A 15,078-nucleotide genomic window follows, 5' to 3' on the forward strand; every position below is an offset into this window, starting at 1 on the left:
TGGTCGGCGGTCTCAGGCCGAGCGGTGCGCTCTGCTGAGCTGGTGGGTTCGGCAGGATGTGACGTATGGTCATATCTCGGCCCGGAGCGGTGTCGACTGCTGGGCTGAGGCTCGGGTTGTCCTGTCGGTCGGCATTTGACCGACAGTGGATCGCATTGCACCAGTCTGACGCTGTAGATCGGTGCAGCGATTGTCAGTGTTCGGATCGTAATTCTTTGTTCGAGCCGTCAGTGGTTTCTGTTGCAGTCTTGTCGCGCGATGTTAACAGTTTCAACTACAATCCTGTAGCGCACTACCAACATTCTTGCTGCGTTCCTGCTTGGTGCTCACTCCCACAATTGCTCCCGTAGTCTTGCCCCTCCCCTTGCTACTTGGGTGGAGGTCTGCTGGCGCTGTCGGCCCGTACCTCAGTATTGCCTGCATTGTTATTGAGGCAATAAAGCTAACAACAATAGATGTAAAGAGAATGAGCAAAGGCACCGACGGCACAAAGTGCTCGTAATGCTCACGCATACGGCATGCCATCCATTGTCCTTGCCGAAGGCACATTGTTCTGACTCAGCTGCCTCGTAGCATGTTGGCTTCTCTGTACTGATCCAAACATGTCTTACAATCATTAGTGGTTTATTGCCGCTGTCTAGCGATCATAGTGGAATGTTCCGTTCCAAGTGTGACATGTAACTGCTAGTGTCTGTTGTAAATCTAGCGGGAAATTGTTTTCCGGTCTCACGCCTCTGGTAATTGTGCTTTGCAGAGTTTTATTAACCACCGAAGTGGTTGACCGATGCTGCTAGCCGTACACTGTACAGTCTGTCTTAAAAGTACCGCGCAAAGTGACGGTGGATCCATAGAGCCTGACTGAGGAAGGGCCTGCTAAATTTGGGTCACCGAAGCAATTGACATCCTCGTCCATTCCCTAGGTCAATTGGTCGGTGACTTTCAAATTAAAGCAGGCCCTTTCTCCGTCAGGCTTGATGGATCCACCGTCACTTTGCGCGGTACTTTTAAGACAGACTGTACAGCCCTGTACAAACATCGAGTTGTTTGTCCGTTAATTTAGCGTCTTCTCGTCGTGTTGGGTCAAGATGATCAAGTACCGTCCGCCACAATTGGAATGGTCGTCTGATGCTGGCAATCGTTGGTGAATACTAAATATCTACCAATATGTAATATGTATTGTGTAGTTGATTGTCCTATTCATCATCGTCTCTTTGCATCTGGTCTGTCATCTGTGCGATCGCAGTAGTATTGCGTGCCAGCTCGAGTAGGCGCAACAGGTGAAGAAGCGACCGACCTCCGACGGACAGTCACGTGGAAGACCTGTTGCCTGTCGCGGACCCACCCTCTCCGCCCAGCCCCTCCCCGCCCCGCCCGCCCTGTCCCAGCGACTGCAGCTGTCATGAGGCGCTAGCATCGCTGATCGGTGGCCTGTCGATACTGTGTCGCTCGCTCTCACGACGGACGTCTAATTCTGGTGGTGACGGGGACAGCACGAGCGGCTAGGGATGACGGAGGCAGTTAGTGGTAGCGTTACTGCGTGGGTTTTGCGTAGGATGGAGCAACTGGATTCGTCATTCGCCGATAACACATTCATTACTCATCAGTGTCCAGCGGTCGGTGGTCTGTGGATGTTGGATGATTCAGCGGACGATAGTCGCCGATCGATTGGACTCAAGTTCCAGTCCAGTCCGGTTGTCTAAGTCTGGCCCGGTCCGGCCCGGTCCACTGTCCTGTCTTATGGTCCAATCCGGTCCGGTCCGGCGTGACCCGGTCCAGTCTGTTCCAGTCGCCTGCGATCACGTCCACAGCTCCGTCCACTAGGAGCCTCACGTCCCCGTGTCGGCCGCCAGCGCCGTGGGTCGTGTTTGTTGTCTGCGGGCCGCCGGTGGGCCGCAGGGGAGTGCCGATCAGCCCTGTGATCGCCGCTCGCCGCCCGCTGTTTGTCTGTCCGTCGGTCGGTCCGTTGGTCCGGTCTGGCCCGGTTCGGTTCGGTTCGGTTCGCCGCTGACCGCCTGGGTCATCACGTGTGTCCGTCGGCCAGCCGTACTTCCGCGTCCACTGCGCACAGAACGAGGGACAGCCTAGCCTGCGCGGGAGATGGACGGCTCCTTCCGCTTGTTTTGTGATGCCTTGTCACGTCACTCTGTCATACAAACACTAGCAACAGCTGTGTAGAGAGGAAACTCTGCACCAAAGCCGCCGAGACGGACAGTGCGTGGTGGATCGTGGAGACAAACAGGGAGATAGCTTCCTGGGTACTGTGTGATGTCTGCCGACGTGGTCTGACCACCCGCGGCGGCCGACCGGACCCGGCCTGCTGTGAACGGCTGGACTCCCGGCGTTCAGTGAAGGGGTGGCAGACGGCTCGACGCCACGACTGGCTTATCTGGCCACACCTGACCGCCTGAGGCAGCAGTCGAGGACGGTAGGGGGGAGGGGGGACGCCAGCTGCCGGCAACAAGAGGCAGCAGAACAGGAGGCAGCAGCTGCCGAGGGCCCAAGGAGGTCACGGCGGCTGGTGAGTGCTGTGGAAGGACACGGCAGCTGCCGTGAACAAGATAATAACAGCTGCGGAGGAGTGGAGAGATCAAGGCAGCTGGTGCTTGCCTCAGGGTAACAGCTGCTAAAAGGCCTAAAAGTAGAGAGGCTACTGCAGCCGCTAGGAGCTTGGGGCGCCCGCTGCAGCTGTCGCTGCCCAACTCTCCGCTCACCGCTCATTGCCATCAGCGGGGTACGCTGCACGAAACGCGGATCTGTATGACCTTGCGTGACTGATGTGCCCGTTGTTTGTACGTGCGCCGAATCGACTCCGGACGGGCTCCAGCGCTGCACGGCTGTTGTGGATCAGCGGCGGCCTTCCGACTGCATTAGCTCAAGGTGGCCCGGTGGATGGGAAGGATGTGAGCCGGCGGGTTTTGGTAAACATCTGCCCGCCCGATGGTCGTGTCGAGTGTGGCGGCAGGTGAGGACGGTGGATGGCATGAAACTCGGGGCGTTCTGACGCATGGTTGATGTTCCACGATTTGGTGAGTTTTACGCCATCTCTGACTGGACCCGATCCAACCAGTGTCGCGTCGCCGATGACGCACCGGCGCCCTCTGATGACGTGCCGGCGCCGCTGATGACGCACCGTCACCAGTCGTCAGAGGCGCCGCCGAATCACCGACACGGTAGTTGGGAGCTGCGCCACGTCATGTAATTGACCAATCTTCTACCTGCTCGCCATATATGGATACTAAACTAATCTGCCCGCGCTGCTCCGACCCGGCCCGCGGGAGCCGACCATCACAACAATCATCACAAAGAACCCTGTCGTGTAGTCAGCCTCGCTACCATCACCTGGCGTTTTCGGACCCGTAACACGACCATGACCTCGGGCGCCGCCGTGTTGTCCGCTGCCACCAGCCGCCGTCCTGGCTCCGCCATCGGCGTCCGCTGTGTCAGATCAGACGCTGTGCACACAGCAATAGTCGGCGAGCGGTGCGGTAATCTGGCGACAACCGGTCTGATTGCGATATTGCGGTCGGCCTGGTCCGACTGTGGCAGGTCGCGCTGTTGGCAGGGGCTGTTCTGTGTCCACAGTGGGTGGGCTGTGACCGGCGGGGTGGGAGAGCTGCTGGTTGTCCACATTGGGCGGGGCTGTCCACTATGGCTGCTGCACTGCAGGCTGTGGCTGGGCTGCTTGCTGTCTGTGTGCTTTACAAAATACTGGACTGTAGGTTATGCAGCTCAGGGGACATTTCGCACAATGTACGGCGCCTAAATCATCCCAGAAAGCTTTAACCATGGGGCAGACGACAGCTGGGCTCCGATCACATAAAGATCAACAAGATGGGCTCAGCTGCAATGACCATGAGCTTATCACTAACGCAGTGTGTAAGCGATTCTAGAACATTGTCGTTTTCTGTTTCGTTTTCTTTCGTCATCAACAAAGACGTACCTACGTCATTTTCTTTATCGCTGTTTTTGTGATCAGTCACCACACTGGATCAACCTGTCTCGTTACCGTTTATTACACCTGACTCATCTACGTCACACACTGCGGGTAGCTTTGGGGTCGTGACCTGATGGTTATCCGCTGTTTACTCGAGTGCTCTGAGAGGCGCCAGCACTATCGTAGAAGCACCCTCTCAATGCCTCCACTCCAGTGAGGCGTCTCTGCTTCTTTGTCTGACTGGGTAAACTGTAGCCAGTCGCTACACTCGTGTGAAGCGTCTCGCCGGCGCGTCGTCTCGCTGGGGTCGGCGGCCTGGAGACCCGCTGTTAGACGCCCTCTTCTCTCTGTTGAACGGGGTCAGAATGGCTGAGTGGCCCGACCGGCGAGCGAGAAGGACTGGGACGGGACGGACCTCGGAGACCCATTGTGTTGTCCCTCCGGCTCGCCACGCCGCTCCTCGGACAATGGACGAGCGCGGGTCGTGAAGAGCATGGGAAGAGGGCTAGTTTTCGGCGGCTCGGGGGAGTTTCGCGGACAGTTTGTGTCTTGTAAGGTGTCTGTAGAGGAAACTGAGAGGTTCTTACATTTAAGCTTGATGGGCTGGGTTGTCTGTGTGTGATCAGACGCGATGAGTTGCCACTTGCTGAGGAGAAACCGCGCGCGCATGATTCCCTCTGCAGCCAGCGCTTTCGTCACTGGCTCGCTGTGCTGTGGACAGGAAGTGGCCACTGCACAGGATGCTGGCGATAGCGGTACAAGCTTGTCACCGCTGGACGGCGGACATTCACCTCACGACCCAGAGGCGATTTGCGCCGCGGGACGGCCGTGCAGGGGACTGGGGGTGAGGATCATGAGTCGGCTTTGTTGGAGAAGCTGGAATCGTTCAGTCGCCGCGCTTAATTCTCGTTCGGCCTGGTTTGACAACAGCACACAAGATCTGTGTCATCAAGAACAGTCACCTGTGCTGTGATTTGTGGTAGCATTTGGAATACAAGTCATTATCTCCTTCATGCGTGTCGGACATAATAATTCTGATTGCGAATAATCGTCGGCATTTGATTGCAGCTTTGAGAAGAGCCAGTTTTCCTGGTTGAAGCGTCTTTTCCTGCGCCTCTGATGCTGTTCGCTGGAAGTGCACAAGCAATGTCGATTGAAGATAATGTTGCGTGCAGTCTGATTTATCGGTTGCTCGTAAATCTCCGGCGTTTTCTGCGTTCCTGCCATTGCTCCGGCGTGTCTTGCTCAATACCGGGGATGCCAGAGAAGATGTTCCGGTTTTTATGTTCGTTTCTTTGAAGTGAGGATAGCATCGATACTTTTCCAAATGTGGTCTCAGTTTCTTATACGGAATTGCACTGATGCAACCACGAAACAAAGTGGATCCGGTGTTGGGCTCAAATTCGTACCCAGTGAAGGCTTGTGGGTTGACCTACGTTAGCCAATCCGAGCTGATACGGGGCGCAGTAGGGATAATGCTGCTTTTATACAGATACTGCTGGGTTCAAAGGCAGCGGAGGGGATGCTTGCGGGCTCTTTGTTTGGTGCTGTGTTCGTGCTCATATGAAGACTCATAACGTCGGGTCGCCTGCCATTTCCTGTCATTGTTTCCGTGTATCTGACTATCCCCTCTTTGGCACTCAGCTCTTCTGACATACCCTGCCTTCTGTTGACACACATCAACCTTTTCTGAAGCACCCTAGCCTCCTCTGACACACCCAAGCATCCTTTGACACACCATGGCCTCTGCTGACGTACCGTGGCCTCTTCTGACACATGGTGGCTTCTTCTGACGCACTCCATCTTTTCTGACACGCCCCAACTATTCTGACACACATCTGTTTTCTATTGGTGTGCACTACTGACACTCCTGTCTCCGCTGACACACCCCTTTTCTTTACCCACAGAGTGACCTTTCTGAAGAAGCCATGGGTCTGAAGCAGAGCAAGCGCTCCTTCCAAGTGACCACCGACACCCCGAAGAAGGACGGGGCGCCGGAGGCCGCCGTAGAGGCTATCGAGGTCAAGGAGGCCACCAAGGAGCCGGTAGAGGCTACCAATGGTGACGCCGCCGCTGCCCAGATCACTAAGACTGAGGTGAGTAGGGAGTCGGTGTTAGCGAGCTCAGTAAGGTCAGTGATGGCGAGTTCAGTAGGATATCACCGATCGTGAGGCCAGAATGGGATCACTGATAATGAGATCAATACGAGGTCATCATAAGGTCAACACAGGGTTAAGTTTTGTGAGGTCAGGTCAGGCACGTGTCCAGTGATCAGATAGTCAGACAAGATGAGACGATACATCTGATGTAACAATATTGAAATAACAGTGCTGTCCCCTCCACGATGACCGGCGCAGGCTGAAGGGTTGGGGATCCTGTAACTCTGGCACCAGATACGATATCCTCGGGCTGGGAGCGTTCAGAGCAGACTGGCAGACAGGTGTGATATACCGGTTGTGGCCGGGATTAGGAGCGAGTTGAGACCGGTTCGGAGCTCAGCGGCGCCGTGTGGCGGCAGCCATTTGCCGGTTTTGTGGCCGTTTAACGTGATCTACCCCATGGGGACCTACCCTGTGGGAAGCTGTCTTTGTATCCCCGTCCTACTGGCGGTGATTAACGCGCGCCGGCGCCGGTTCAAAGGCTTTTCTTGGTGTTTCTCACGCCGTCCTCTTGGTTTCAGCAGCCCGAGGTCGCCCAGAACGGCGGCGGAGATGCCCATGGTGTGAATGGGGGAGGCGAAAATGGAAAGGAGGCCACCAATGGAGATCAGGCTGAGGAGAAGAAGGAAGAGGCGAAGGAAGAAGTGAAGGAGGAGAAGAAGGTGAAAAAGAAGATAAGCTTCCGTAGCTTCAGCTTCTTGAGGAAAGAGAAGAAGCAAAAGGAAGTGAAGAAGAAGAATGCAAAGAACGATGATGTGAGTACAAAACATTTTGTTTTTGCATGCTAGTGCCTTATTGACAATGCGCTTTTTCAGACAATGCAGATCCCATCTCACACGCGGTTGAGTTTGCGTGTTAATTTCCTGTGAATTAGCTTTACCAATTGCCACTGAGCCTTGACAGCAGTGAATCAGCTATAAGGCCATCTGGGTATAGTGTCCAGGTTGTCTTTCCCAGTAGACTTATCGGCTTTTTCATCCCCCTATGTTTTTCATCTGCCCTTTAGTCGTCACCTCTTGCTCACAGGAGCGACATCTGCCACAGACAGCGACCTCTGTCGTTTACTCGGTGGTTTCACGTTTGTCCGCCTGGCGGCGCTCAGGCCTTTCCCAGATGGCGCTCAAGAGGGTGTATTTCGGCTGGATAAGGCACAAGTTCCACTGAGACGTCCGGAGCTAGCTGCATCATATATACGGCATCATATATATCAAAGATAACATATTTTTAATGATAATCAAATTAAGCATGGACCTTAAAAGGTGAAAAAATTAATCGTCTTTCGTACCTGCGAAATTCATTCATGAAGCTCCTATCAAGTCTGGATTGTGTTTTACCGTTCAATCGATCTATTTTTAGGCGAAATTCCCGCGTCCACTCATTATCATACTGAGCACTGGACACTGGGGTACCGTCTCGCCCTGCTATCAGAAGCGGATGCGGTTCCTGGCCACGTTCCAGTGCTCACTGTTCCATGACGCCGGTAATCGTCAGACAATGAGTATCGGCCACGGAACACCGGTCCTGCGGTCACGACATGTGCTGAACGTATGGCCTGTCGATGGACGAGTGTGCTGCTCCATCCCGCTCCGTCTCGCCTCTCCTGTTATCTGGACTCCTTAGACCGGCTGAGCTGTTTGGAGTTTTAGATCGGCCCTCTCAGACCAGTCTTCGAAACAGACGTCTGAGACCATCTGCAATCGACATGTTAGAGCTGTCATGCGGCCACTCCGGTCGGTCGTGGGTATTATCTGCAGTGTGGCATCGGAAACACCTGTGCCAGCGCCCAATCTCCCCCCGCCGCGGCCCCTGTCTCGTACCCCTCCCTCCCTCCCTCCCTCCCCCGCCCCGCTGAGGCCGTCCCCTCGAAGGTCATTCCCCTGCCGGCCGCTCGGTCAGGGGCGGCAGGCCGTGGTTCGTTGCATCAGGTGATGCCTGCATGGCGCTGCCTCCTGCCCAACATGGGCCTTGCGTGGCGCTGACCGCCCGTCAGACGATCATGCAAATAATGGGCGTCATTCCGCCGGTTTCAGTCGTGGTCCGCGCGGTAGCTGGTAATCTAACCACATTCCGGTCCTTTCGCTAGTTTTTTTTTTCACTGTGAGTAGACTGAAAGGAGGACATTTATTCTGACCTGCATATTTTTGCACATACATTTCGTCATTCATTCTTTCATCATGCTCGTTTTGTATTGCGCACTTCGCCGCACATCCGTCTCGCAAGTAGATACTTTGATATGAACTATTATTAGGACGCTCACTGGGCGGGTGATGCGTCACAGATGTATGAAGCTCCAGTTTTAGTTGCCAGTCCTAACTAAGATACGCTTCAATGGAATTCAAAGTCTGGCCATCATCCTGTTTTGTTATATTTGGTCGTCATTTATTCTGTGTTATATAATCTTTTTTGTCTGATGACGTACTTTCCATATCTTTTATTATAGTGCCGGAACATTGGCCAGACGGAATTGACAACTTGAATTAATCAAACGTCAAAAGATGATACTGAAGACTAATACAAAAATAAATCCAACATTGGCTGACGTATTAACCAAATCCATTCCCGGCAATCCTCCTTCATCCCTATGGTCTTTCTTTTCCAGGTCTTTCTTTTTCACCATCCATGCTGTTCGTCTCAAATATCTCGCGTCAGTGTTCGTAACCACTGACGGCCTCCAATGCCCTGTTGCTTCCAAGTTATACTCGTGCCAGCCGTCAGCCGTCCACCCGGAATGCCAGGCGGCCCCGGGCCGTGCCGAGCTGGCGCGTTCAGCACGGATGGCGCTGTGATAGCCAGTCTGGGCAGCGGCGTAATACACGCGATCGGCTACCCAGACGAGCCCCTGACAGTAGCCTCTAGCTGAGCGTCTGAGTGGCTCCCGAGAGCTGCGGCAAACGGTAGCTGTGACGACTCAGTGGCTCCGGCAGCGCGGTAGCTCAGACCCGACAGCTGTGGTAACTCGCAGTGGCTTTGCCCGGGAACTGGACTCCTGAAGATAGTCGCTCCCTGATGACTATGACAGCTCCCAGTGGCTGGAGCAGCTCCCTCTTACGGATCGGTGGCTCCGACAGCGCGGTAGCTCTGCTGTGACAGCTCCCAGTAGCTCTGATGGCTCCTGAGTGCCCAGAGACCTGGACTGCCCCTGTATCCCAGCTCTCTGATGACTGTGACAGCTCCCAGTAGCTCTGATTGCTCGTGACAGTCCCGGAACAGGGATCGCTCCTGTATCACATATTCCTCCCTGACAACTGTGTCGTCGCCGAGCCCGGACAGCTCCCGCCGGCGGCTCGGGAAGCCCGATAGTGGGGTCGATTCCCGGGACCCGGTATCTCGTCGGCAGCTCCGGGCAGCTCGACAGCTCAGTGGGCCGGTCAATAGACTCCGCGGGTCGCGCCGGAGCCGGGAGGGACAGGTAGGGTGGCCGCGGTGACTCGCTGAGTGGTTAAGGTCAGGGCACACTGCCCGGTGGGTAGCCGAGGTCAGGGCACGGTGCTATTGAACGTTTCCTGTCTGTCTCTGAGATGTTCGTGATGACAGGGATCCCGGATCGGCTGGGTCAGAGGGCCGCAGGCGGCTAGGTGCTCTCCCGACGCGGTGGGCATGGATTATCATCGCGAGGGAATGGAAAAAGCGTCTGGTTTTGTGGGCAGGGTGAAAAGTATCGAGCGGGATGGGAAGCCGTGATGACTTTCTGGTGCCTTTTGCCATTTCTGATCCTCTTAATGAAGCCAGATGGAGATTTCTCGAAAATGAATGTGGACTCGGGGAGTCCGTCGTTTATAGTAATGTTTTGAACACAGGTTAAAGGTCACAGTTCTATTTTATTTAGGTAGTTAGGCTCGGATGTTGTGGTCTGCCATAAAATACCCAGATCGATTGTCTCACCATTCGCCTCTCGGTGACCTCTTGGCGTTTCGAATCCAATTAACGTTAGTGTCCTAAACTTCTAAACACAACATTCACTTCAAACATGAACCAGCTGCTACTCAAGGGAAAGGTCAGGTGCAATTCAGGGGACATCAATTACCTGAGAAACTTCAGCTCACATCGGGCAGAGTCGCGTAGTCGGTGTGGCGTAGACGAATGCCGTCTCATCTCCGCTTGTAGTTGTGCAGCATGCAATAGTGCAGCTTTCGCTGGTGCTACATGGCTCTGTCTCTTCAGTGAGTTTCATGTATATCTGTCTGCCCTTATGCCTGCCGGTACGGCTGAACTGTATAGTTAGGCATTCAGGGCACGCGCATTTCTCTTGTAATTCATCTGCAAATGTCTTTCATTCTCCCCGGTTGCATAATATTTACCAGGGTTAGATAAACTAGCCAGCTATCAGTGTCTAATGACGGCGCCTCGCAACATTCCGAGGCATTCCATCCCCTGCTTTACTGTGGTTGAATATCAGGCCTCCCATGCAACTATGCACATTGCTGTAATAGTAGCTCCCTCAGATACGCCAGACGCGTAAATGACCACAGGCAGTCGAAGAATGAGTCATCTGAGATCCCACCCGGCAGGTCGGCGGCCATTGAAGGCGTATACGTCGCCCTGCTCCCCTCCCAACTGGATCGGATGGGCGGCGCGCGCGCGGCCCGTGTTTACGTCTGTAGTCTGACGCAGTCGCTCGGCCGATCGCCGTCATGGCCCGCCGACGCTCGTGGGCTGATGACGGAGGGTGTCAAACTTGGGCGCTGTTTGCGTCTGTGAAATGTTTGATCATATGGTTGGAATTCAGCGGTGTTGCAAGATGCTGGGGAGCTGTGAAGAAACCATTGTTGCCATAACTACGCTATTTGCATAGAGATATGGAAAGGCGTAATGGTATTCGGTGCTACTTTGAGCGTTTGGGGGTGTCTAATTATGAACGGGAATGATCCCGTTCCTCGCTATATTTGGGAGCTAGCGCAAGTAGCCGTTGAGGATGGAGAGGGGGGGGGGGTACAAAGTCCAGCCTAGTGATGGTGGTGGATTTGGTTTTGTAGAATGTTGACGATCCATTTGACGATTTTTGCTTTTGAACGGGACCTTACGTTGAATTATATGGATGTTGCCAGCGTGACATATTTGGGGAATTAGCGTATGATGTTGCATTGTGACCTTCGAAGATAAATTTTCTTAGCATATGGTGAAATATCTCTGGAACGTAGAGGAGAGGATGAAGATATGATATGCGATCCTGCAAAAATGGAAGTCGGGCCATCAGTGTGTAGCTCTGGATATTTTGGCTCTTTCTGTAACGCCACATATATTGTCTAGTTCCCACATTCGAATAATCCACGTTAATCAACGTAATCGTTATAGCATTATGCTGCATGGAGGATGAATGAAATTTACGGACGGAACCCACTCAAAGAATCGAACTTTATTCGAGTGACTGAAAAGAGCTAATTACGTAAGGCTGGCTGTAGACTGGTTTTCATGGGTAATTGCTCGAATTTCGTTTGTCGTGGGAAGTTGTCGGTGTCCCGCTTCTTCAGTAAGCAGAATCGGGTCATATACCCTGACGCACTGGTAGAGTTGAATAAACAGCAAAATAAGGAAAATGGTCCGTTGATTACCATTCACTTCACAAGGATTTTCAGGATAGCTAATGACCAGCTGTGCCTCCATGTTTTGTTTGTCTGTGATTATCTATGATAGAGACTATCTTGGGAAAATCTGCATCCATTTTTGTTGGCTCAGTCTTCCACCATCGGAACCTCCGGTGGCGTAGTGTGTTGTAAGGACTCAGAGTAACATCATACAGCCGAGTGGCCCTGCCTAATCCTTCCTCTCCCCCGCCTCTGGTCTATCCCTAAGCTGGAACTTACCCCATCTTTCGTAGGGTAACTGTGGGGAAAACGCACCCCTGGGTTAAACGCCTCCCCTAAAAAATCGTATTTCTTATCGACGGATAGGTGTTTTATCCTGTCTGTCAGAACAGCCAGCTGCTTGTTTACGTAGGTCTCTATTTCCGGTTCTGCGTCTTGAGGAGCAGCGTGGGTAGGTGCTGATGTTGGTTTTGGGTGTGGTTTTTGTTGTTTTTACAGAAGATTCCTAATATTTTGATGCCCTCTTTACATCACAAAACTTGCTATTGTGCACATCACTCAAAACTGCGTTTTATTGTCATTCTGTTGAATGTATTATGCTGCGGCGTTAGTGGCGCGTTTTTTGTCAATATTTTGTTGACCGGAAATGGAGTGGATGGGGCAAGACGCCTACTCGATGCATGGGGCAAGACGCCCCCAGTTTTCTGAAAGGGGGCGTTTTGCACGGTGGTGAGAGTGCAGGGTAGCGCCCTGTAAGTCGGGGCCGAAAAGGCCTCTCCCTGTCCTTTTTTGCTGATATATCCTAAACGACTGCAGATATCGTCACCAAACTTTCAGGACTCCTCTGGGCATCCATTTTACACATTGCAACAAAATTTTATTCCAAAGGCTATGGTAGGTTGACCACAAATGACGTCAGAATGACGTCAAGTTCTGCCATGTTCATCATTTTCTGTTGATGGATGGGGTGGGGGCGCTTTGCACATGGGTGTGGGCGTATTACCCAGGGTATGGGGCAAAACGCCCTTTTGTAAGGGTATGCGAAAACCTTTTTGGGGGGTTAAATACCACACGCAGGTGTCTTTTCTTGGTCTCAAAGCGTAGTAAAAAGAATGAGCTACATGATGGTGCCCAAAGGTTTAAGTAATCTGTGTTGGGTTGAGTGTCAGAAGGTTTCGCGCTTAAGGGGGGCGTTTTTGACCTATTCACCCTATCATGCGTAGGAAATAGAGATGCCCTTTTTGAACCCGCGAACCCGCTTTCTGCGGGTTTTCAAAACCCGCAGGGTTTTTGGCGGGTTCGAGAAGCAAAACTTGTCGTGTGGCGGGTATTTGGCGGTCAGACTTAAGAACCTATAATTTTTTTATTTTTTTTAGATGCAAAACACAATGCCAAGTGCATTTGCTCAGGTTAACGATACAATATTCATCAAAACAACTTTTAAAACAGAACCAAATATAAAAATATATCAAGGAAGCACATTTCAAATGCAAAACTGAAAACAACCAGCAATAGCATCCACAGTCTGGCAATGACCAAACCAGGGTACAAGCAATAAACTACTAAGCATAAATAAATGCTGATGAAAGCATTCCATAAAACATAAAAGACCCTGAAAGCAAACTTATAGGAAGCTGAACTGAAGTCTATGTGCACTGTGCAGTGTGCACTAGATATACATTATGGAAGAACCCAGACTTAAATGAGATGTTGAAAATCAGAGCAAATGCCACATGTTACTTTATTTGCGTCTGGTCGGCATAAAAAGAGCTATCAGCTAAACAAAATTTGATGCAAATTCATTGATTACCTATCCTACTCTATGTTCTGTTCCACCCTATATTACGAAAATAACACACCAATTACCCTTACAAAAAATCAAAATATAGACTGGCCGGCCCAAACATAACGCAATACAATACTGGCGCACTTCCGACATTCTGACAAGGATTGGCATTTGACTGAGTCAATTTTGGTCTCTGAGGCGAAGGAAAGCTGTCATTGATGACGCAATAATTTTCAATCAGTTTTTCTGTCTTGGTTTTTGAATGCCTCAAAATAGCAGTTATACATGTTACAAAACCACGTAGCTGGTCGCATTTATTTCTTTTGTCTTTTTACGTCCTTATCATTTGTATGCCGACAGATGACCGGCCGGAGAGCATTACCAAGACCATCTATAAAATCATTACATTTAATTTAGCATTTACTGTCTCTTTATTTCTAAACCGGTGATTAACCTCTGAATTGTAAAACTTTAGCTGTTGTGTAAAATAATTTAATCAGAATGGCACATGAATATGCATTATACAACAGTGTTTTCGCAACAAGTTCGACTAACTACGGCCGCAATAATTTAGTCGCTGTAACATTCCATCAGCTGTTGGTGACGCTTCTGACGCATGTTTCCAGAAATGCGTGGTTCATTGGTGGTTAGTTGCAAGGCCATGTATGTTATTATAGTTGGTTTTTGCTGGGATTTTGCATGATTTGTTTTATGTGTAGATCGACTGGATACTCATTATTCACTGTGTCACTATTTATTTTTAACTGGAAATCGCATATCTTTTTATATCAACATTCATTTTGATAACAATATCATTTTCCAGAGGCCTAACATTGAGAGGGAGCCAGAGTGAAATTTTGATCCTCAGCCAATGCTGAAGGGTAAGGTGAGAGAAAGATTTTACTGAACTCTTCAGAAAGGAATTTCAAATGTATTGATGCATTATTCATTTTCCACTATCCAGTGTGCACTTCCTGAGGACTTAGCATAGCAATTTCAAGTCCTTACTATTTGTTTGGCTGTCTTTTTCTGCACAGCAATGAAGCAAGTAAGGTTTATATAGCTCTAGCATTGACTCAGCTGTATTTTTTTTTCTTGCAAAAGTATGTTTTTAAGATTGCGGGTTTTTTGCGGGTTCGGCTCAGCCAAAATCAGCTTGCGGGTAGTTGTGGTTGGGCAAGGGGTAGCTGCGGGGCGGGGCGGGTAATGAAATTGCAAATTTGGGGCATCTCTAGTAGGAAACGTGACCTCTGGAATTCGCAGAAGTCAACTTTCGACATTCGCTGCATGCCAGTGACCAAACTCCGATCTATTTTAAGCATGCGCTGGCATTCACATAAATAACTAAGTGGTCACATGCTTTCAGTCACGATTTATCAATTGTATGCCAGATAAATACTGACCGCAATCTATCTCGAGGCTGATCCCTCGCCGCATCGTATTCCGTAATATTTTCATCGTGTCTGAAATGTCTCCTGCTGCGCGTGCTGATTAGATCCGCTGCGGTTGAATGCATGATGCTACGTTATCGGTCACGCGGCCAGTGCGTGCCTCCCGCTGCCGTTGGTGTTCCGTTCTCAAACAGCCGTCCTATCACGGAGACATGCTCAGTGCTCAGTGTTCTACCATCCCACGGTTATTCAATCTTCACCAACTTGCGCGGAACAACACCGACCC

At 51.3% G+C, this 15,078-nt stretch overlaps 1 protein-coding gene across 9 annotated transcripts in view; it reads left to right on the top strand.

Moving 5' to 3' along the window:
- LOC122389777 (enolase-phosphatase E1-like) overlaps positions 1 to 15,078 on the top strand; it is a 49,396-nt gene that overhangs the window by 13,937 nt on the left and 20,381 nt on the right. For 5 of the 9 annotated variants that reach the window (XM_043382147.1, XM_043382153.1, XM_043382148.1 and 2 more), the window contains 2 exons: positions 5,842 to 6,030; positions 6,615 to 6,848. In XM_043382147.1, the coding sequence (XP_043238082.1) occupies positions 5,863 to 6,030; positions 6,615 to 6,848 (402 nt within the window). In that variant the 5' untranslated portion in view covers positions 5,842 to 5,862. The remainder of the gene's footprint in view (positions 1 to 5,841; positions 6,031 to 6,614; positions 6,849 to 15,078) is intronic. The other 4 variants (XM_043382150.1, XM_043382155.1, XM_043382149.1 and 1 more) reach the window with 1 other exon arrangement.

The sequence above is a fragment of the Amphibalanus amphitrite genome, unplaced genomic scaffold (assembly GCF_019059575.1).
Source record: "Amphibalanus amphitrite isolate SeventyFive unplaced genomic scaffold, NRLGWU_Aamphi_draft 000371F_arrow, whole genome shotgun sequence".
Lineage (NCBI taxonomy): Eukaryota > Metazoa > Arthropoda > Thecostraca > Balanomorpha > Balanidae > Amphibalanus > Amphibalanus amphitrite.